Raw genomic sequence first — 24,096 nt, forward strand, 5'->3', positions numbered from 1 at the left:
TGGGTTGCGCGCGCTCAGCGCGAGGGGCGGACACGGGCGCTCGGGACCTCTGCTGCTGCGGCCCGGGGCGCCCACCTCTCTCCTTCCCGCGCACCGGATGCGGGGACCCGGGAGCTTCCGCACACGCAGACTAGCGGGTCGCCAGGAGCGAGGAGGCCTCGTGCAGCGGCGCTCTCCTCCGAATCCGTGCTACCTCAGCGGCTTCTGCAGAGAGGCATGAGGGTTGGCTCCTGGCCTCGGGAGCGTGAGGCCGCCTCGGGGTCGGCCAGTTAAGGGAAGTAAGCGGGCGGCCCGGCTCCCCGGCCCTTCGTCTCCCGGGGGGCCCCAGCGGCAGGCGCGGGGACCCGCAGAGGCCGAGATGTTCCCGCGGAGGCCCCCGGCCACCCTGGCCGCCTGGCTGGCGGGCGCGCGGGGCGGGGGCCTGCTGGCCGTGCTGGCCAATCAGTGTCGCTTCGTGACGGGCCTGCGCGTGCGGCGAGCTCAGCAGATCGCGCAGCTCTACGGTCGCCTGTATTCGGAGAGCTCGCGCTGCGTCCTGCTCGGACGCCTCTGGCGCCGGCTGCGCGGCCCTCCCGGCCATGCCTCTGCCTTGATGGCGGCGCTCGCCGGTGTCTTCGTGTGGGACGAGGAGAGGATCCAGGAGGAGGAGTTGCAGAGGTGAGCCTCTTGTCTGCAGCGGCGACCCTGTTCGGTCGAGAGGGGTGGGCCTGGGGAGAGGTTGGTGGGCACCTCGGGTCCTGCCCTGTCGTCAGTGCCTCGTTTGCCCGGTGGTCTTTTGAGTGACGATGCAACAGACTGAACCCGTTTTAGCACCACGCTAAAATTATTGCCTCTTGCCTGTTAATTCCATTTGTCAGGTTAAAAATAACTGGAAGCGGGGGCGTGGGGGGGGGCGCTTCTAATGGGTAGTATGGCACTAAAGAAATATTCCAAAACCAAATTAGATATCTAAGGTATAGAGGCTGTTTTTCTGGTAATCAGCATACCCCCCAAAAAAAGCGCACATTGAAATCGGGCTTTAAAATAAGCCCAAGGGTGTGTGTGTGTGTGTGTGTGTGTCAGTGTGTGTGTGTGATACATCTTGCCATTTATAAAATGACTGCAATCCAGATGGGACTCGGGCTTTGCGCGGCCAGCCTCTGTCACTGTGACTTGTGTCTTGGCACATTTAAGAAGCTGGGAGGTGTTTGCCTGTTGGCACAAAACAGTGCCTCGGACATTCTAACGTGTAAGAGTTAGGTTACATTTTTGCAGCTTTGGAATTCTTCGAATACTGTGACATTAGGCTTTGTCTGTGGAAAAGCTTATTGGCATTTATTTTTGTTAGTCTGTAGTTCTGACTTTATCATTCCCAGATAACCTTAAAAGGTAAATGTTTCTGCTTTAGGTTGTTTCTATATTCCCTTTAAACAGATACTCTCATTTTGTGCCCTCACCTGCCCCTCACTTTTTTTTTTTTTTTTTTTGGTTTCTCGAGACAGGGTTTCTCTGTAGTTTTAGAGTCTGTCCTGGAACTAGCTCTTGTAGACCAGGCTGGCCTCGAACTCACAGAGATTCTCCTGCCTCTGCCTCCTGAGTGCTGGGATTAAAGGCGTGCGCCACCACTGTCCAAGGCCTGTCGTCCGACGTCCCGTGTTTACCCCCCACACACCCGAGAGTCTGTTTCTTCCAAATATTTCTTAAACAGGGAGAGAACCTGTTTTACTGTTTTTGCTACGTTAAAAATGAGAACAGAACAGTAAAGTTTATAGTGTGACCTATTTGGGATATATAATACTCAAATGTCAACCAGTGATTTGTGCAATCCTGAATTGAGAACAAATGCTAGTCTCTCTTAAGAACTGGGACTGTGGCCGGGCGATGGTGGCACACGCCTTTAATCCCAGCACTTGGGAGGCAGAGGCAGGCGGATCTGTGAGTTCGAGACCAGCCTGGTCTACAGAGCTAGTTCCAGGACAGGCTCCAAAGCCACAGAGAAACCCTGTCTCGAAAAACCCAAAAAAAAAAAAAAGAAAAGAAAAAAAAGAACTGGGACTGTGTTCCTAGCAAGAAAGATGGCTTTTATAATAGTTGAGTGTGTTCAGGGTAGTATGGCTGCAGACAAAAAAGGTGACTTTGTTTTGTTTTTTTTGAAACAGAATTTCTCAGTGTAGCTCTGGCTGTTTTAGAACTCACTCTGTAGACCAGGTTCCTGAGGGGGATTAAAGGCTGCAACACCACCACCCATCTCCAAAGAGGACTTAAGTCATAATTACAAACGAGTCTATGTATAAACACGTTAAAGAATGAAAGCATGATAGCTATTTTGGTAATTCTTAATATTCTTTTCTACTTAGTAATTTGTGCCCCGCCCCCTCAGTGTTTTTTTGTTGTTGTTGTTTTTTGTTTTCTCGAGACAGGGTTTCTCTGTGGTTTTGGAGCCTGTCCTGGAACTAGCTCTTGTAGACCAGGCTGGTCTCGAACTCACAGATCTGCCTGCCTCTGCCCCTCAGTTTTTTGAGGTGGGATCTGGACACTTTTCGCTTAACAGCCTTGAACTTTAGTTCTTCTGCCCCAGCCTTCGCAGGGCTGGGGTTGCAGGTGTGTGCCACTACACTTGTCTCTTATTGACTGTCGTCACACCTGGAGCTGCAGCCTGTGCTTTCTCTTACGTGATTTGATTTGTTTAATGAGGAAAGAATAGCCTCGCTTCCTAGCCTTTTGGTGCTTAAGAACCTCTTAGAGGTTGGGTATGGTGGCACATACCTTTAACCCCCAGTGTTTGGGAGACAGAAGCAGTAAGTAGGAGATGTTAGTTTGAGGCCAGCCTGATCTACATAGTGAGGTTCATCATGGACACCCAGAGCTACATAGAGACCCTTTCTCAAAAGAAAAAAAAAGAAAGAAAACATCTTACCAAATCCAATCTTAGTAATCTTATTTAACCTTTTGAATTTAGCCTGAGGAGGACTGTTCCTAGTTTGAGGCCAGTATAGGCTATAATGTGAGTTTCGGGACAGCCTAGGCTATAGAATAAGATCCTGTCTGTCACACATGGGGGTAGGGGACATACTAACAAAATGATTTCTATAGCTGATGTAGCAATGATTCAAGCCAGGCAATGCTGGGAGGCAGAGACACAGACACAGGCGGATCTGTGAGTTTGAGGCCAGCCTGGTCTACAAGAGCTAGTTCCAGGACAGGCACCAAAACTACAGAGAAACCTTGTCTCGAAACAAAATAAGCAAAAGAAGTAGATCTTTCTCTTTTTATATTTCTATTACATGTATGTATTAGCGTGTATGGGGTGTGTTGCTATTAAACACTACAGCCTTTGTGTGGAGGTCAAAGAATAATTTGTGGGAGTTGTTTCTTCTGTTATGTGGGACCCTGGGATCAAACTCAGGTCTTCAGGTGTAGGGGCAAGTGCCCTACCCCCTGAGCCATCTCTTTGGTACTGAAGTCAGTTCTCTAAATACTTTTTAATATTTTCATCCAGTTGGCTTCTTAAGTAAAATAAGTTTGTGGACTGTTACTGGTGCTAACCTGTGTTCTGTCAGACTAGGACAAATCTCATGGAAAAATACAGCAGTTTTTCTTTTTCACTTTTTTTTTTAAGTTACAGAAACAGAAAGAGGAAGGATGTTAGGAAATAGAAAAACTTAGGAGGAAATGTTCCATTAACTAAAAAAAGTTACAGATCACTACTCTAAAAGTTTGAGTAATTCTGGTTAATGAGAAATTAGTGTTAGTAAATTTTCACAAGAAAAATTGATGATTTATCCATTTCTGTCTTTTTGGGCATTTAGAATTAATTAAACTTTTTAGCGTGTTATTAGCTAGTGAAAACCCTTCTGGTTTAAAGGAACTTAATGACCATAGTCACTTTGGTGCATTTTATAGATAAAGCGCTTAGGTCAATAAAACGACATAGAAGGGACTTGAGAGTTGTTGAATTTATCTGTTATTTTACCATTAATTAGCTGCTTTTTAAAAAGTGCCATAAACTATTTTATGTCTTATTTCAAGATCTGTTTCAAATTAGTAGTAACTGAAAATCCCTATTTCTGTTTTGTTTGCTTTTTTATTTGTGTGTTTGTCTCTAGACATGGTCTCGCTATGTAACGCTGGCTGTCCTAGAGCTCACTATGTATACCAGGCTATCCTTGAAGTCATAGAGATCAACCTGACTCCCAAACCTTGGAATTAAAGGCATGTGCCACTATGTAGAGCCAAAAGTCTCTAAATCTCGACAGTAGTGTGGAATTTCAGGAGATTTTGTTAGGTGAAGCAGTTGTGTTGAAATCCCTACTTGCGGGGGTGGCCCTACCAGAATTATTCTGGAGCCTGGGTCCCTGGTTTGTGGTAAGACCAGTGCTCTGACTGAATCACGTGTTGGTGAGCTTACTCTGTTCCATTGTGTCTTGGATTTCCTTAGTCGTCACAGCTTCCCTTTCTCAAATGTTTTGGAGAGAGGAAAGTAGACTCTCTCCTTGATCCTTGTACTAATGTAATCTGCAGATTTGTTACTATTTCAGGAATAATCTCTTCTGCCCTTTTCTCTCTTATTAGGTCTTCTTAGATGGGTTTAGACACTTATCCTGTCCCAACAAGATTAGATACATAGGAAAGAGGTGTTTCCTTTCTCCACATGCTATCTATGATACTGTTTGTCCCTCTTGTGTGTTTTGTCAGTTGAAACCTTGCAGGGCAGTAATGGTCAAGTCTTCCTCCATCTTTCGTACTGTGCTTTTCCAAGAGTGCATGTATACTGGATTCTGTAGCCTAGCTGGCTTTGAACTCACTTTGTGCGTAAGGATAGCCTTGGACATCATATTCTTCTGTTGATACCTCCTGAGTGCCGCGATTACAGATATGTGCCAGTATATATGTGTTTTGTGAGGTGCTGGGGAGTGACTCAGGGCCTTACGTGTATGTGTGTGTTTGTTGGACAAGAATAGCTCTGATTGTCCTGGAACTTGCTGTAGACCTGGCCTCAAACTCAGTGACAACTGCCTCTGTCTCTGAGTGCTGGGATTAAAAAGGTGTCACCATCACCACTCACCCTGAGCTGTATCACCGGCCTTAGTCCCTGTTGTTTACCAGGGGAAACAGATTTATGCTTCTCTCCTTCAGGAATGGAGCTTGATATTTAAGAATGCATTTCTAAAGAACATGCCTTTTTAATCCCAGCACTCTGGAACCATAGGTCAACCAGGGCTACATTCGATGCTTTTTAAAAAATGAAAAAAAGAAAGATTCAAACTTAAATTATTGGCAATGCAAGACTAAATACATTGCAAGTTCCAGGACACCAAGGTTCCATAGAGAGACCCTGTCTCAGAAGAATGCTTTAGTGTCAAGAACAATGCCCTTACTTCTTTCCAAGTCAGGCCTGGAATTGTTCTCTAGGCAAGCGGTGCTGTGATTGTGCTCTTGATCTCTTCTGCAAGATCTAACTGCCTGCATTAGTAAGATGCAGACCATATTCCTATACTTACACCTTTGCAGGGATAGCCTTGCATTACATTTTGCAACTTCTAATTATAAACTTTCCAAAAAAATGATGAGACTACCCCACACCCCAGATAGGGTTTCTGTGTATAGCCCCAGCTGTCCAGGAATTCATTCTGAGGGCTGCCTTGAACTCAGAGATACACCTGCCTCTGCCTCCCTAGTGTTGGGATTAAACTTGAACACCACCATGCCTGGCTCAATATAAATCTTGTTACCTAAGTCTAAAGTTTAAAAAAATTCTCGTAATTTGGAATTCTAGAGTTAATGAGAACCTTCAAAATAAAAGATGTCAAGAGCTAGTTCCAGGACAGGCTCCAAAACCACATAGAAACCTTGTCTCGAAAAATCAAAAAAAAAAAAAAAAAATAAAAGATGTCTTGCTGGGTGGTCGTGGTGGCGCATCCCTTTTTAATCCCAGCCTTTAGGCAGAGGCAGGTGGATCTGTGAGTTCGAGGCCAGGTCTACAGAGTTAGTTCCAGGACAACCAGGGCTACACAGAGAAACCCTGTCTTTGAAAACAAAACCAAACGATAAAAAGAAAAGATGTCTTCACTTTACAGGTAAAATGAAATCTTATAATATCACACAGTCATTTGGATTTAGAGCTAGAACTACAGACTGCTCTCAAGGACTGCTAAATTGCCCAAAAATTTAGTCTTGCATTGCCAATAATTTAAGTTTGAATCTTCCTTTTTTTCATTTTTTAAAAAGCATCGAATGTAGCCCTGGTTGGCCTATGGTCTAAGATGACCTTGATCATAATCCTTCTACCTCAGTTTCCTTAATGTTGAGATTACAAACATGTGACATTGCTCCTGGTGTGTTTTTAGCTTTGAAAGCAGCATATTAATGTAATGTTTTACTGTAAGAATTTGAATTACTGAGGTCTACTGTATTTTCATATACTCAGTTTATTCAACAAATATTTGTTGGCTATTTACACTTACCATAGAGATACTAGGAGTTGGAACAAAAGAGATTCAATTTTTAGCAAAGGCGGCAGAAATAAAGATAGATTATTATAGTATACTGTGATTTGTTTCTGTAGAGAATAAAAGAAAATTCATGTCATTAACTCTGTAGGAGTTACCCTTATTTCAGTATGTTAGTAATTGCTGTTTTCCTAGTCTTTTGTTGTTCAATGCTGGGGCTCAAACCCAGGACTTGTATACACTACATAAACACTATTACCCTATTTTTTTTTTTTGTTTCGTTTTGTTTTTTGAGACAGGATCTTATGTAACTCAAACTTACTGTGTAATTCAAACAGTTGAAGCGGCCTCAAACTTTCCTTCTGACTGCCTCCCAAGTGCTGTAATGCAGGTCAGGCGTGTTAGGCTACACCCATGGCTGGCCTCAGTCTTGAATTGCACCCTATTATTTGCAGTCAACCAGCAGGTTTTCTTTCCTGTTTACTATTTAAAGTTGTTTATAAGATACAAGCCATGTTTTGTCTATTTTTTGACAACTTCAAACATGTATGTATACATTGTATCTTGATCATATCTGTTCCTACCTTTGCTGTCCTGTTGCCTCTAGAACCTACTAGGATACCACTTTTTCCCCTTGACCCACTAAGTCTAGTTAGTACTGCTTGCATGGATGTGATTGTGAGACCATTCATCAGAGCTTGAGCAACTAGAAGACAATGACTCCCTCTCCCTCAGCAGCCATAAACAGCCTGCCACTAGCTCCTTAGCTAGGGTTGGGGCTTCATGAACTCCCACCTGTCCATACTGGAATGTTGCCTGGCTTGATCTTCTGCAGGTTACCACAGCTGTTGTACGTTCATGAGTAGAGCAGCCACATCGTGTTGAAAATAGCATTTCTTAACTTTCGAGCTTTGTTTTAGAAATAAGTCAGGAGTGGCAAAGAAAGAGATCACCACTCTTAATTAAGTGTCTCAACAAAGCAAAATTTTACTCTTCATCAAGAAGGTGGACTGATAGCCAGGCAGTGGTGGTGCACATCTTTAATCCCCACTGAAGAGGCAGAAGCAGGTGGTGGATCGAAGCCAGCCTGGTCTACAGAATGAGTTCCAGGACAGGACAAAGGTACACACAGAGAGAAACCCTGTCTCAAAAAACAAACAAACCAAAAGGGGGGGGGGGCACTGCTCATCAAAGCAGAAGAGCAGGAAGTGTGCTTGGTTCTTGTATTCTAACACAATTGGCAACTTTATCTTTTCTCCCATTACATTAACTGGGGTTCAACCTCACAGTCTTTCCAGTTTGGCAAATATGGGATGGAAAAGGGTTTACTGATCCAAGGAGAAAGAAGTCATTGCTCTGAGGGGGTGGGGATCACTGAGCCAGGATACTGGGTTCTTGGAATGAAACAGGAGCCCTGTGTACTGGGTGGGGAAGGATCAAAACATTTGCATGTAGGAGGGGAAGATGAGGAAAAAATTAGTATCTAATGTTTCTTACACTTGTGATACAGATGTCTCATTTAAGACTGAGTTTTTTCAGCACTTTGAGTCTCTGCATTAGCTGCCACCCACTATAAAAAGAAGCTTCTCTGACCTCTGACAGAGAGAACAGTTCTACTCTGTGGATATAAGCATAAATATTTACCATTTAGCAAAACTGAAAGTAGTAGATTTCCCCCTAGGGCCTATATCCTACCCCAGCCAGGAGCTTTTGACCAGTTTTGGAGTACCATGTTAAAAAAAAATCATTTTCTTAAAATGTTTCAGATATAACAAGATTAAAGAATAAAAGACATTAAATATATAACATTTAAGAAATAAAGCCAGGGATACATGCCTGCAACTCAGCATTTGGAAGGCTGCAGCAGGAAGATCAGGAGTTTGAAGCCAGTCTAACGAGATTCTGTCTTAAAAATAAAACAAATAGCACTATCAATAACCCGAAAAAACTACAATAGAAATTCTTCTGTGCCTTTTTGTGAATTTTCTTTACCCCCATAGATGTGCCCATAAACACGCTTTGTTGGGTATTATACTAATCTGCGTCTTTATCCCTGAGCATTGATCATCAAGGATTATATAATCATACTATGTTGTATCACATTGTAGGATTGTATTTTATTTATTTATTTATTTTGGTTTGTTTTTCGAGACAGTGTCTCTGTGTAACTTTGGAACTTGTTCTGGAACTCGCACTGTAGACCAAGCTGGCCTCAAAATCACAGAGATCCATTTGCCTCTGCCTCCTGAGTGCTGGGATTAAAGGCATGCACCACAACTGCCCTGCCAATTTTAGGATTTTATAGCCTTTGTGCGGAAGTGCTAAAAGAATGAATCCAACAGCATACAAAATTAATTTAATATGGCCCATTAATGGAATAAAATACAGGAGCTGGGACATAGCTCACTTGGTAGAGGGAGTATGTGCAAAACAAAACCTAGGTTTAGTTGCCATCACTGTTTAACCAAGTATGATAGCACAGTCCTGTAATCCAAGTATTCAGAAAGTGGAGACAAGAAAGGTTAAGTCTAAGGTCATCCTTAGGTACAAATTGTGGCTAGCCTGAGCCATGTGAGATTATCTCAAAAAAAGAGAAAGAAGGGACTAGAGGGTGGCTCAGTGGTTAAGAGCACATGCTGCTCTTCTAGAGGTCCCAAATTCAGTTCCCAGCATCCACTTTGGGCACTTCACAACCCCCTGAAACTTGCTCTAGGTGGTCCCATGCCCCCTTCAGACCTCTGTGAGGACTACACAAATACGTGTGTGTGTGTATATATACCTTGAGACAAAGTTTCTTTATATGTATATACACATGTTGAGACAAGGTTTCTTTTTTTCTGTGAAGTAGCCTTAAAGTTACAGAGATCTCTCTCTCCCTCCCAAGTACTGGGAAAGAAAAAAAATAGAGAAAAAGCTTATAGAGGTAGCATTTGACTAATTCTAACCTCATTTTGTGATTCAAAAATATTTACAGGGCTGGAGAGATGGCTCAGTGGTTAAGAGCATTGCCTGCTCTTCCAGAGGTCCTGAGTTCAATTCCCGGCAACCACATGGTGGCTCACAACCATCTGTAGAGAGGTCTGGTGCCCTCTTCCGGCCTGCGGGCATACACACAGACAGAATATTGTATACATAATAAATAAATAAAATAAATATTAAAAAAACAAAAAATATTTACAGTAGCTGGAGAAATGACTTAATGGTTAAGAGCATTGACTGCTCTTCTCTTCTAGAAGATCTAGGTTCAAGTCCCAGCACCCACATGATAGCTAACAGTAATCTGTAACTCCCATTCCAGGGAATCTAGTGCCGCCTTCTGGCCTCAGAGGGTACTAGGCACTTGGCATGGTAAACAGACAAAAATACAGGCAAAAGCACCCAAATACATAACCTTTAAAAAATAGCACTCAACAGATTGGGAATTAAAGGGAAATTCCTCAGGTTTATATAAAGGGCATCTAAAAATAGCTCTTAGCATGCTGAGAAAATGAAACCTTCCCCCTAAGGTCAGCAACAGGACAAACTACTGCCCTCACTCCCTCCTTTGAACAGTGTACTAGAGCTTATAGCCAGGGAAGTTAGGAGGAGAAAGATGAAAGGTACCCAGACTGGAAAGGAAGTAGTAAAACTACATCAAATATTACCTTGTGGATTGAAATACCAAGGAATTTTTGAAAAACTATTAAACTTAGTAAACTGTTTATACTAAGAGTATAGGTTAAACAGTCAGTAAGCAGTGAACAATCTGAAGATGAAATGAACAATTCCATTTACAACAGCATCAAAAAGAATAAAATTCTGTGTGTGTGTGTGTGTGTGTGTGTGTGTGTGTGTGTGTATTTGAGACAGGGTTCCTCTGTGTAGCCCTGGTTGTCCTGGAAGTAGCTCTGTAGACCAGGCTGGCCTCAAACTCACAGAGATCACCTGCCCCCGCCTCCTGAGTGCTGGGATTAAAGGCCTGTGCCACCACTGTCCAGCTGCAAGAAACTTTAAAACACAAATCTATAAAACATTATTGAGGTTAAGTGTGGTGGCACACACCTTTAGCACTCAGGAAGCAGCGGCTGGTAGATACCTTTTGAGTTCAAGGCTAGTCTGGTTTACTTAGTTTCAGGCCAGCCATTGTTACACAGTAAGATTTTGTCTCAAAAATGAAACATTGTTGAGTTTTTTAAAAGGCAAGTGGGGCCAGGCACCTTGAGCTCAAGCCTAACATCTTGGGTTTGATCTTTAGACACACTTTTTTTTTTTTCCCAAGACAGGGTTTCTCTGTAGCTTTGGAGCCTGTCCTGGAACTAGCTCTTGTAGACCAGGCTGTCCCCGAACTCACAGAGATCCGCCTGCCTCTGCCTCCCGAGTGCTGGGATTAAAGGCGTGCGCCACCACCGCCCGGCTTAGACACACATTTTTAAAAAGCCAGGTGTGGGGTTGGAGAGGTGGTTAAGAGCACTGACTGCTCTTCCAGAGGACCCTGGCTCAATTCCCAGCACCCACATGGTAGCTCATAACTGCCTGAAACTCCAGTTCCAGGGGACCTAACACCCTCACACAGACATATATGCAGGCAAAACCTTGATGGTTAGCATTGAAGCTGACTCAGCTTCTCAGTCTTCTTGATTAATGTTGTCTCTGTCTCACTTTGCTACTCCCCAGCATGATTTCTAGTTTCTGACCTGCCTTTAAAGACCTGTCACTCCTGGGCTTGAAGTGCAGTTATGTGACAGGAATAAGGGACCTACACGTGTACTGTGTACGTGCAAAGTAAAACTACCCCAAATAGCTGGGCGGTGGTGGCGCATACCTTTAATCCCAGCACTTGGGAGAAGGAGGTAGGCGGATCTCTATGAGTTTAAGGCCAGCCTGGTCTACAGAGTTCCAGGACAGCTAGGGCTACACAGAGAAACCCTGCCTCTCGGAAAAAAAAAAAAAAAAAAACCTAAAAACAAACAAAAACCCAAATAAATGTTAAAATTTTTATTGTAAGTTATTTAAGGCTCTGTGCCGGGTCTTGTGCACTTTTTGTATGCTTTCACGACTAGCTTGAAGTAGGTACTAATATTTTCTACATTTCATAGATTTAGAAATGGGAACTGGTTAAATAATTCTAATTACAAGTTTAGACTTGTATTCAAGCTTAATTCAGATTTTATTTATGTTCATTGAGATAATATGCTGTTTCCCACCACACCTCATTTTGCAGGTCTTTGGACACTTCATTCATTTCATGGACATGGTGCCTGTTTCTGTCTTTCCAGGTCCATAAATGAGATGAAACGGTTGGAGGAAATGTCAAATGTATTCCAGAGTTCTGGAGTTGAAAATCGCCCTCCTGAACCAAAGACCCCAGCAGAAGGGAATGAAAAGTCAAAGGACAAAGAAGAACCATGGGAAATGGTGATGGACAAGAAACACTTCAAGCTGTGGCGGCGCCCAATTCCCGGCACCCACCTCTACCAGTACCGAGGTGAGCCATGTCTGCTGCCTTTGACGTATGTCCATGGTGCCCAGGCGTGCGGCACTTTGTTTCTTGTACTTCCAAAACTGTTCTAGCCTGGCTCTGTTGAAAATTTGCCAAACTCTTGTTTATTTTCCTCTCCCAGGTAACAAGCTTTTCATATTCTTCCTTGATAGATGTCATCTGTGCCTTGCTTTGCTGCTCCTGGGATGATTTTTAGGTTTTGATGTTGCCTTTGAGACCTGTCAGTCCTGTGGACTTAAAATGCAGTTTAGGGGACAGGGCATGACAAGCTTTCCCTCCTCCCTCTTGTTGTTCTAGTTTTTGGAACATACACAGATGTGACACCTCGGCAGTTCTTCAATGTTCAGGTGAGTTTATTCTTTTCTGATTTGGAGCTTCCTGGCTCCCTGAATACCTATAATGTCAGCACTTGGAGAGGTGAGGCAGGGGATTTGCTGAAGTTAGAGGCAAGCCTGTGTTGTGTAACACATATAAGGCTAGTCAGACCCTGTTCCAAGAGGTAAAACAAACAAATTGAAAACAATAAAAGAGTTGGGTGTAGTGGCACATTTCTTTAATCCTAGCACTTGGGAAGCAGAGGCAGGAGGAGGATGGATCTCTGTGAGTTCAAGGCCAGCCTGGGCTACATGACAGGACAGCCAACTAGAGCTACATGATTAGAGATCCTGTCTCAAAAATAATAAAAGTAAAACAGAAGTGAAGAGAGGAAGATGGAATCACCAAATGCTAGCAACATAGAACTTTCTTTCATGAGAGTTCCATTTTAAAAATTTAATTTTAAAATTAATCACACTTGAATGTGATGGCATGTACTTTTAATCCCAGCGCTCAGGAGGCAGATTTCTAGGCTAGTCTGGTCTACATAGAGAGCCCAAGGACATCAAGGACTATATGGAGAGACCCTGTCTCAAAATATACATATAAATAAAATAAGTATACAAAGTATTAGGCTTCTTTTTTTGTTTGTTTGTATTTGTTTTTGTTTTTCGAGACAGAGTTTCTCTGTGGCTTTGGAGCCTGTCCTGGAACTAGCTCTTGTAGACCAGGCTGGCCTCGAACTCACAGAGATCCACCTGCCTCAGCCTCCCGAGTGCTGGGATTAAAGGTGTACACCACCACCTCCCAGCTGTGTTAGACTTCCTTATGACATTGAAACAAACATAATTTGTTTTGCTGGTTGTCTTCTTCTCCCATATCCCTCTGTCCCCCTTTTTATATTTCTACCCCAATAACTCCTTTCAACTTGGATGTCACTCGTGTTCTGTTATCTTCCCTCTTTCATCAGTAGCTTTTCCTTTTTCCTAGACTCCTTTCTGGTTTCATGACTAATACATACACTCACACCCACAAATCTACATATGTGAATGTTAAAGCTAGGATCTGCATGAAAGAGAGAGAGAGAGAGAGAGAGAGAGAGGGGAGAGAGGCATTTGTCTTTCTGAGTCTGTTACCTTGCTTAATATAACTTCCAGATTTTCATCTTCCTGAAAGTTTTGTAATTTCATTTTTCTATGGCTAAATAAAATTCCATTGTATATAAGTACCACATGTTCACTATCTGTTAATTTGATTTAATTTCCTTGCTTTTGTGAATAACGCAGCAGTAAACATTTATAGCAAGGTATATGCCCAGGAGTGGTGTGGCTGGGTCGTATGGTTTTTTTTGAGAAACTTTTGTATTGATTTTTCATGATGGTTGCACCAGTGTATATTTCCACTAACAATGTAGAAGGATTCCTCTTTCCCCACATCCCTGTCATCATTGTGTTGTGATTTTTGCCAAGCTTTTAGTAACTAATTTGTTGATTATAATAATACCTACTAATGCCACGCCTTTTGGAATAGGCCTGTAATCCTTGCTATTTAGGAGACTGAAGCCTTCTTGGGACATAATGAGTTCAAGACCAGCCTGGTCAACTTAATGAGACTGTCTTAAAAAATAAGAACAATACTTGGAAAATAGAGCATTGCACAGTATATGTTCTGGGTTAAATCCACAGAACTACAGCAATACACTCACTAAGGCTTTGCCCACCTAGGCACTGTTTACATCAGTGTTATGCTTTGTTTTGATACAGACTGTACGTCTGCGTTTGAAATGCCAAAAGATGAGAAATGCATCCTGAATTTCTATGCATCAGAGATCTGTTCATACTTTAAGACTTTTTTCTGTTTAAAGTGATTTAGAATTATATCTTTACATATGATATGTTCTCTTCATATATTTCCTTTTCTTTCTAACTTTTATAATTGTTATTGTGGAGGTGAGGGTACAAATACAGTTTGGGAAGGCCAGAGGACAGATCTGTAGAGTCCTTGCTCCTTTTTCTCCTTCCACATTTATGTGAGTTCTGTGTATTGAATTCAGATTGTTAGGCTTACATGGTCAGTGTTCTAGTTTCATTCTGTTGCTGTGGTAAAACTCCCTGACCAAAAGCAGCTTAGGGGAAGAAAGGGTTTATTTCATCTTACAGGTTATTGTCAATAACTGAGAGAAGTTGGGACAGGAACTTGAAACAGGAACCATGGAAAAATATTATTTATTAGCTCTCTTCCAGGCTCATGTTTAGCTAGCTTTATTACATAGTCCAGGACCTCCTTCCCAGGGAATGATACTGTCCATAGTAGGCTGTGCCCCTTAGTCAATTAACAGTCAAGACAGTCCCCCATAGACACCCATAGGCCAGTCTTATCTGACTTCCCCTTCTCAGGTGACTCCAGGCTGTGTCAAGTTGACATTAAAGCTAATGATAACAGGTGGCAAACATTGTTATTGATAGTTCCATTCCACAGACATTTCAATTGTATAGCTTTTGTTTATGTGTGTGCATACACATACATGATAATGGGAACTGAGCATGGGCTGTCAAAACTTGCTAGACAAGTAAAGTAATCTAACCACTGTGCTGCATCTTCAGTCTTTTGGGCTTTTTTGTTTTGTTTTGTTTTTTGTTTTTGGGACAGGTAGTCCAATGTTGCGTTGAACTTTTGATTTTCCTGTTTCTACTTCATGAACTGCTTATAATATAGGCATATGTTGCTGATATCTGGCTGCAATGTAAGACTCCCTGCAAAGGGGCTAGAGAAGTAGCTCAGTGATTGAGAGCACTGTCTTCTCTGGACAACTCAAGTTCCCAGCAACCACATGGTGGCTCACTCTAGTCTGCAACTCCAGTCCCAGGGGATCTAAAACGCCATCTTCTGTCCTACATGGCCACCAGGCAAACATGCTGTAGTGCACAGACAGACACGTAGGCAAAACACCATACACACATAAAGTTAAAAAAAAATTCTCTCACAGGACTTTGGGGGATGAGTCAGTGGGTACAATGCTTGCTAATCAAGCATGAGTTCAGATTCCTGTATCACTCATGTAAAACCTGAGTGGGAGCGTGTGTTTGTAAGTCACCCCAGCACTAGACAGATAGGGGCAGTTGATCCCCAGAATTTGCTAATCAGCCCGTCTAGTCAAACCACTGAGCCTCAGGTTCAGTGAGAGAACCTGTCTTTTTTTTTTTTCATGATATTTATTGAGCTCTACATTTTTCTCTGCTCCCCTCTCTTCTTCTCCCCTCCCCCTTTCAATCCTCCCCCAAGGTCCCCATGCTCCCAGTGTACTCCGGAGATCTTGTCTTTTTCTACTTTATACTTCTCATGTAGATTATATCTATGTAAGTCTTTCTTAGTGTCCATATTTTGTCTAAGTTCTCTGGGATTGTGGTTTGTAGGCTGGCTTTCTTTGCTTTATGTTTAAAAACCACCTATGAGTGAGTACATGTGATAATTGTCTTTCTGTGTCTGGGCTACCTCACTCAAAATAATGTTTTCTAGTTCCATCCATTTGAGAGAACCTGTCTTAATAAAATAAATCTCAGCACTCGGGAGGCAGAAGCAGGTGATCTCTGAGTTTGAGGCCGGTCTGGTCTACAGATTGAGTTCCAAGACAGCCAGGGTTACACAGAGAAACTCTGTCTCGCAAATCAAAACAAATAAATAAAAATAAACTGGAGAGTGAGAAAAGAAAGCCAGCATTGACCCAGCCTACATGCATAAGTGCACACGAACATATATGTGTATATGTACACACACACACACACACACACACACACACGCTCCCCTTCAGTGTATGTAAGAATCTTAAGAGAATCAACTAATAAACAGCCATGCCTCCAAACGTTGGCACTGTTGAGTTAAATCACTATTTCTCCATAATGTCCTTGAGTCAGAGATGCAGCCTCCAGAGAAACTTGTGCATCCCTATTTGGATCTTCCCTTTTGCAGCTGGACACAGAGTACAGGAAAAAGTGGGATGCACTTGTGATCAAGCTGGAGGTGATTGAAAGAGATGTCGTCAGTGGTTCTGAGGTTCTTCATTGGGTAACACATTTTCCTGTGAGTACTGTTAACTGGTTTTATTTCTTTCAAGTCTGTGATGCAGAACACTAATCCCATCCCACCTCCTTTCTTTAGTACCCAATGTACTCGAGGGATTATGTTTATGTTCGTCGGTATAGCGTGGATCAGGAAAACAATGTGATGGTCTTGGTGTCGCGGTATGTATAACTACTGGAACCCTCGTTAAGTTCCATTAGCTGCCTTCACCCATCTGCACCTTTAAGCTTGACTTCATGAGTGCCCTGCAGATTTACTAGCAGCCGGTTCCTGTCTATCCCTGCTCCCTGCTTGGGGAATAGGCTGATCTACCAGGAAAACTGAACAAGTATTGCAAGCTTTTGCAGGAGGGTGGGAGTGGGCATTGAGGGTAGAAACTGGAGCCTTACTCATGCTAGGCAAGCATGGTACTGAGAAGGTTTGTGAATTTCTTAATGCTGGTTATTTTAAAAGGTAAAACTAGAAATACAGCCTGTGAGCTATATATTATAATTTCACAACCTGGATTGTGTTCGGTCATCTCACTGACTGCGTGGTTTTGTTGAGTTGCGTGGTTTTGTTGAGTCAGTGATTTAGAGTCTTGGCCATCCCCTCTTAGCCTTGGCTTACCACTGGTTAGTGCAAAGACAGTAATCCCCCTCTTCCTCCTTACAGTGCTGTGGACCACCCCAGTGTGCCAGAGTCTCCAGAGTTTGTCAGGGTCAGATCCTATGAATCCCAAATGGTTATCCGTCCTCACAAGTCATTTGATGAGGTGAGTTTTACTGCATATTAGGGATGGGTGTTGTAGCTTTGATTCCCCCTCCCCGCTGCCCCCCCCAAGGAATGTCTTTTTCTAAACTGGGGAGAGGTGAGCTGTCAGAGTGCAGTGTACTGGAAAGAGGTATAAGGGATCAGCCTGCAAACTTGTTAGGTACATTATGGGCCATGGTCTCACTGTCACATTGTTTCAAGGGTGGCTAGAAAATAATTCAAAAAATAAAGGTTTAAATTAATAAATCTTTAAATAATTTAATTATGGCTGGGTGTGATGGTGCACGCCTTTAATCCCAGCACTTGGAAAGCAGAGGTCAGCAGATCTCTGTGAGTTTGAGGCCAGCCTGGTCTCATGTGAGTTCCATGACAGAAACCCTGTCTTGATAAACCAAAAATAAATAAGTGAAGGCGAAGGCGTAAGTCAAAAACAATCCCACACCAGTTTAGAATTATGATTAATAGAATGGTTATTTATTTAAAGGGGAAAAAACTTACAGATCATCGGCCCAGATAACAGTCCTCTGCGCAATCAGGAAGGGAGTCTAGTCGCCTGAAGCGGAGCAGAAAGAGCGTGAGAAGGGAAGGGAAGTGGCTGCTTTTTTAAAGGGAGAGAGACCACGCCCCAATGGGCTGGTATCTCAGCGGCTATTGGCTGGAGGAGCGGAAGGACCTCCCGCAACAAATAAGTAAACAAATAGATAAATCCTGAATTTTATGGAATTCTAAATGCCACAAGCAAATGACTTTATTATTGTATTTGATTTTGAGACAGTCTCATTATGTAGCCCAGACCAGGCTGGCTTGGAACTTGGACTCCAGGCTGACCTCTAATTTGCAGTTTTCCTGCCTCTGCCTCCCAAGAGTCATGATTATGAGTGTGCACGACTACACCTAACTCCTTTGTCAATTACTGTTTTCTGAGCTGTTGGAGTTTTGTTGAGAAGGTTCTTGGTTATGCTAGTATCTTGAATTGTTTTTCTCTAGTATTTTCAAAATTTCAGGTCTTGTATTTTTAATTTCTATCTGTCTACCTTTCTGTCTGTCAATTTTTAGACAATGTCTCTCTACTAACCCTGGCTGTCCTGAAATTTTCTATATAGACTAGACTGGCCTCAAACCCAAAGAGATGGATCTGCCTCTGCCTCCCAAGTGTTGGGATTAAAGAAAGCATGCCCAGCTTGAATAAAATTTTATGTAGGATGAGATCTGAGTATAATGGTGTCTTCTCAAAAAAAAAAAAAAAAAAGAGATCTGAGGTATTAGTTTCATTCTTGAACATGTGGGTATCCAGTTTTCCTAGCACTGTTTGTCAAAGAGCATACCTTTTTTCCATTGTGTCTTGGCATTTTTGTTGAAACTCAGAGGGCTGAAGAAGTGCATGGTCTTATGAGTAAGTCCTTTTTTGTTCTCTTCTTGTGCTAGTACCATGTTTTGTTAATATGGCTTTGAAGTACGCTTTGAAATTGGAAACTATGATAACTCTGCCATCATTGCTCTTTGCTTATACCCAGGATTGCTTTGGCTATTTGGGACTCTGTTTTCTGTTTGTGTTTTTTGTTTCCGTCTTCCGTACAAACTTTAGGGTTTTTCTTTTCCACTTCTGTAAATAAATAATGTTTTTGGGTGATTATATTGAATATGTACATCTTTTGGTAATTTAGCCATTCTTCTTCCTACTCCCTAAGGCATATATATATACACGTAGTGTGTGTGTGTGTGTGCGCGCGCGTGCGTGTGCATACTTGGGAGGCCAGAGAAAGACATCACATATCACTATTTCCTATTCCCTTGAGACAGGGTGTTTCACTGAACCCAGAGCTTTTTGGTAGGATGTCTGTCAAGCAAGTCCCAGCAATCCTCTTGTCTCCGCCAACCCTCCCATCTCACTAATCAGCACTTGGTTACAGGCACATGAAGTTTTTTACACGGGTGCTGGAGATGTGAGCTGAGTCCTATGACTGCAGTTTAGCCATCTGCTCAGATCCGTGTAGCCACAGCCATTCTCACCAGTGTTCTGCATTGGAAGAGGGCACTGCATCATAGGCTGCAAGGACCTAAGGCAGCTCCCGCTGCATAGTGTTCTGTAAACAGTTATTAGCACTGAGAGAGAAGGGAAGGTGAGATCTTTAAGTTGTAAACCTTGGGCATCTGTACTGGGCTCCTCAAGGCTACTCCCATGGTTGAAGACTTGCTAGAAAGACCTTCAGGACTTGGCAAATAGTGTACTCCTAGCTGTTTAGGGCAGTAATGCAGTAGGGATACACAGCTGGATTATAAAGGAAGAAGACACAGAATAGTCTTGAGGCTTTGTTCTCTAGCACCAAGATGCAGCAATGTGTGTTTTTGGCCAGCAAACTGTTAGAGACTTGGTGCCGGAGTTTTCACTAGAAGCTGGTCTCAGCACCGTCTATTTAACATGTAAGTTTAGACCTCTGTGGAGAAAATCCATCTTTCACAGAGGCCTCTTGATATTTGTCATGATTTGGGCACAGAAAACTTCATTTACCAAGAACAAGATGGTCAAGGGCCTTTCTCTGAATAAGCAGCCGCCGGCCTTCACTCTCAGTTTTTTTTTTTTTTTTTTTTTTTTTTTTTTGTGCACAGGGTATTGCACTCTTCACTGCAGTTTTGGGTCATGGTTATTTCTGGTACTGGATGTAGAGTTGCTGTAAGAGATCCAGGTGCCTCCAACTTTGCTGTATTTCTTTTCCAGAATGGCTTTGATTACTTACTGACTTACAGTGACAATCCACAGACAGTGTTTCCTCGCTACTGTGTCAGCTGGATGGTTTCCAGTGGTAAGCAGGGGTATGCATAGGGGGTCTGAACCTGAGCTGAACAATTTGTTTTTTTGTCTTAATGGCAACAGGAGGGTTGGTACTTAACGATTTTGTAGACATGTTGGGGATATTTGAACAATCTTCCCATTTCATTATAGCCTCTAAGTGGGATTTGAAGGGTAAGAAGCACAGAGGTTCCAGAGGAGAGTTTTTAAGACATCACTTTGGTGCCTTACATATAGATGTGTGCACTGATGTATTTAGATTTTTTGCTCAGTAGTGTTGAATGGCTAGGTTGGTGGTATACACACTTGTAATCTCAGTAGTGGATACAGGGGCTGAGGCAGGAGGATCAGGGTCAGCCTAGGTAACATCTGATAAAACCAAAATGTTGAAGACTGTGAGATCTGGCCAAGAAGACTTAGTTGTGGGACAGTTGCCTAGGGGAATGACCATTACCTAAGAAGGGCTGCATGCTGTAGCCATAATCATACCCCTCACTTCTGATACCTTGTCTTAGGAAGCATTCTCATGTGAGTTTCATTGTTTTGGTTTGATTTTTCTTTTGTATTGTTTTTTAGAAGATCTTGGATAGCCCAGGCTGGCTTTAAATTCCTTTTTGTTTTGTTTTTGTTTTTTGAGACAGGGTTTCTCTGTGTAGCCCTGACTATCCTGGAACTCACTCTGTAGACCAGGCTGGCCTCAAACTCACAGAGATCCTCCCAAGTGCTTGGATTAAAAGCATGCACCACCACCACCTGGCTTGGTTTTAACCTCTAGATCCTCCTACTTCAATGTCCCAGTTGTTCCAGAGGGGGATGGGAAATTAGATATATATGTGTTCATTTATCTAAATTAAATGACAGGGTTTTTGTTGTTGTTGTTTTGTTTTTTTACTATATCACTAAGTAATATTTTAATCACCTAGAAGAGGCATTTGGGAATTCAGTGGCCTGATGAAAAGATCAGTTTTGGGTAACTTTCAGTTTGCACAGGGAGCCGTTCTGGGAGGCAGATATCACTCAAGGGTTTTCATTCAAACCGTTGTTTGCCTACCATTAGAGAGAATAAGTTCGGATTTTGAACATGTTATTAGCTTGTGTGTTCGCTGTCCTAATTTGCTTTCTGTTGCGCTAATGAACTCCATGACTTGAGAGGGAAAAGATTTATTTCATCTTCTAGCTTATGTCCATTGAAAGGAAGTTAGGGCAGACAACTGAAGTGGAGCATTGCTTATTGGTTTGCTCAGCTGTTTTATACAACTTAGGATCACCTGACTAGGTAGGTATGATACTACCCACTGAGCTGGGCCTTCCCACTTCAATCATTAATTAAGAAAATGCCCCCACATGCTTTCCAAGAGACCAGTCTTACAGAGGCATTTTCTCCTCTTAACTGAGGCTCGCTCCCTCTTCCCAGAGAACTCTCTAGCTTGTGTCCGGTTGACAAAAAAACTCATCATCACAGCAGCTTGACCGGCTTCTTCTGTGTCCTGATAGGCATGCCAGATTTCCTGGAGAAGCTGCATATGGCCACTCTGAAAGCCAAGAACATGGAGATCAAAGTGAAGGATTACATCTCTACTAAGCCTCTGGAAATGAGCAGTGAGGCCAAGCCTACTGCTCCATCCTCCGAACGGAAGAGTGAGGGTAGCCGTGGCCCGGCTCGGATTGAGTATGCTTAAGGCCTTTGGGATGAGGAGAGACAGGCATTCCTGGCCCTGCCTTGCTCCCTCAACTCTGCTGCAGGACAGGGACAAGTCATGCGTGTTCGAAGACATCTGCTGTAAATGTCAGTGTGAGAGAATTAGAACTGGAGTTAGATTTCATTTGGAGCCCTGTTGCTTTTTACCAAACAGAGGACCATGGCATCATGGAGTCGTCGTGTTTCAGGCCAGCTGTTGTGAAGTCCAGCTAATCTGGAACAAATCTCTCACTTTAGGCCAGAAGGGGATGACTCCTATCTGCCTCCTCCAAGAAGCTTCATCGCTGACATTCCAAATGCCACCATTGGTTGTGCAGCGCTCTGGATATCCTACAGTTCTGTAGGTCACTTGGAAACTGGTTGGCCCTGAGTTCTCACTAAGGGGTCACTAGGAGTGCTCTTGGTAACAGTCCTATGGTGATGTGAGCACTGGCTGAGCTAAGTGCCTTTCCTCACCTTGCTTTATCATTAGAGACACGAAGTTTGTACCAAGGGATCCTTGCCCCTACAAAATACCATGACGCTGATTCATCTGACTCAAAGCGGTTTTCATTGTAACCGGCCTTTCTGTGTTCATGGGCTGTGCTCGCTGGGTTGTGGCCTCTGCCCTAACCTTAGCCCACTTGCCAGGAGCACCAGAGACAAACCCCTTTAGATATAACTTTCTATTGATGACATCAGTGTTTTGATAGGGTCAGTGGAAGTGCGCACAAAACATCTCACATAAAAGTAACTAGATTTCCTTTTTAACCTTTGTAGCAAAATTGGAGTTGCAGATTTGAGCACAGCTCCTTCATAGTCTTATTTGTTCGGGCGTTATTTTCCCACTGCAGATTGACTGGGCCTTCCTGGAGTGCTAAAGGTAGTGGATTGTGGTTATACCATTTTCTCAGAATTTTCAAAACTGTAAGGTGCCATGTGGGCCAGCAGATGAAGTCTTGCCCCATACCAATATGGTAGGGATGTGGCTTATGTGACTCTCTTGATCCTCTAAAACATTTCTCTCCAGAACTGACATAGAAATAAGACACACAGTTTGGATAAGATCACAACCAGATGATATGAGCCTGGCCTTGCTGGTTTCTTTATGGTAAATAGGGATCAAGTTTTAAATCTTCCTCCCTCCCTTTTTTCCCTGGAGTTTATATAGCTGAATTTCTCTTCTTTTCTTACTTGCTACCCTGTTGTGGTGTTGAAAAAGGAAACTAAACCCAAGGTGAACTTAACCCTTTTTTTAAAATTCTTGTTGCCTACTCACTTCTGTGCCAAGAAAACAACTAATTCCCCCGATGTTTCATGTCTTCTTGATTGCTGGCAAGAGATGCATTGAGCAGTCCCAGTGTCTTTCAGTGAGTGTTTCTCCCTTCTCCCCAAGACCTGACAGAAGCCTTTTATCTGAATTTGGTACCTGTAGGTGAATGTGTGTGTGCGTGTGTATGCCGGGTGCGGGTATTAAGCAGTATGGTTGCCCTTGTTCTGACTTAACAGTGCTTTGACTCTGTACAGTTACCTGTGTCATCATAATGAGTTTGCTCCTAACTGTGACATTTTTATCAAATGTGTGAATAAATAAAGATTGCTACAGAAGAGTATTTACTTTTGACCATGTAGTGGGGAAATTGTGTATGGTGGGCTCTTTGTCATCCTAATCACAAAGTTGTTATAGGACATTGGTGGGCCTTTTTCTTTCTTGGCAGGCAATGAGTGATACAAAGCCTAGCCTCCTTGCAAAGACTGTGGCCCCTAAGTGACCAGCTTGGGAACTGGAAATATCTGTCTCTACTCTGGTATTTTGATCTACTGACTCATAGATCAGGTAAGAACAAGGTCTCACTAAGAGAATCAGTGAGTTGGGTGGTGCTTGCACACGCCTTTAATGCCAACGCTCAGAGTGCAGAGGCAGGCGGATCTGTAGCCCACTTGGTCCCACAGCCATTCAGTCCCAAAGAAACACACAGAGTCTTATATTAATTATAAACCGTTTGGCCTGTTAGCTCAGGCTTATTATTAACTAGCTCCTACAACTTAAATTAACACACAATTCTTGTCTATGTTTAGCTATTTGGCTTGGTACCTTGTCTCAGTGAGGCATTCTCATCTTGCTTCCTCTATGTCTGGCTGGTGACTGTGTCTCTGCCTTTCCTTTTCCCAGAATTCTCTTAGTCTGGTCACCCTGTTTATACTTCCTGCCTGGCTACTGGTCAGTCAGCGTTTTATTAAACCAATATGAGTTACAAATACAAATCTTTTTTTTTTTTTTTTTGTTTTTTCGAGACAGGGTTTCTCCGTAGCTTTTGGTTCCTGTCCTGGAACTAGCTCTTGTAGACCAGGCTGGCCTCGAACTCCCAGAGATCCGACTGCCTCTGCCTCCCGAGTGCTGGGATTAAAGGCGTGCGCCACCACCGCCCAGCACACAAATACAAATCTTTACAATGTATGAAAGCATTATCCCACAGCAGTTCCCCTTTTTTTTTCTTTTCAAAACAAGACCTTGAATCTAATCTCCTTTGTTTAGCTTTTTTTCCTGGCCTTTATCCCTAACAATTTGTAATCAACA

The 24,096-nt window shown here is 42.8% G+C and overlaps 1 protein-coding gene across 1 annotated transcript; it reads left to right on the forward strand.

Moving 5' to 3' along the window:
- Window positions 1-23,131, forward strand: LOC121465745 (stAR-related lipid transfer protein 7, mitochondrial). The gene is made up of 8 exons (XM_041679126.1): window positions 1-657; window positions 11,684-11,892; window positions 12,205-12,254; window positions 16,189-16,299; window positions 16,378-16,460; window positions 16,954-17,053; window positions 19,769-19,853; window positions 21,335-23,131. Exons 1-8 carry the CDS (start codon window positions 359-361, stop codon window positions 21,517-21,519), a joined length of 1,122 nt encoding a protein of 373 aa, XP_041535060.1. The 5' UTR covers window positions 1-358; the 3' UTR covers window positions 21,520-23,131.
- The last annotated feature ends 965 nt before the right edge of the window (window positions 23,132-24,096 follow it).

This window comes from Microtus oregoni, unplaced genomic scaffold (genome assembly GCF_018167655.1).
Source record: "Microtus oregoni isolate MIOR12 unplaced genomic scaffold, Mior012 000031F_ref0000149, whole genome shotgun sequence".
NCBI classification, from domain to species: domain Eukaryota; kingdom Metazoa; phylum Chordata; class Mammalia; order Rodentia; family Cricetidae; genus Microtus; species Microtus oregoni.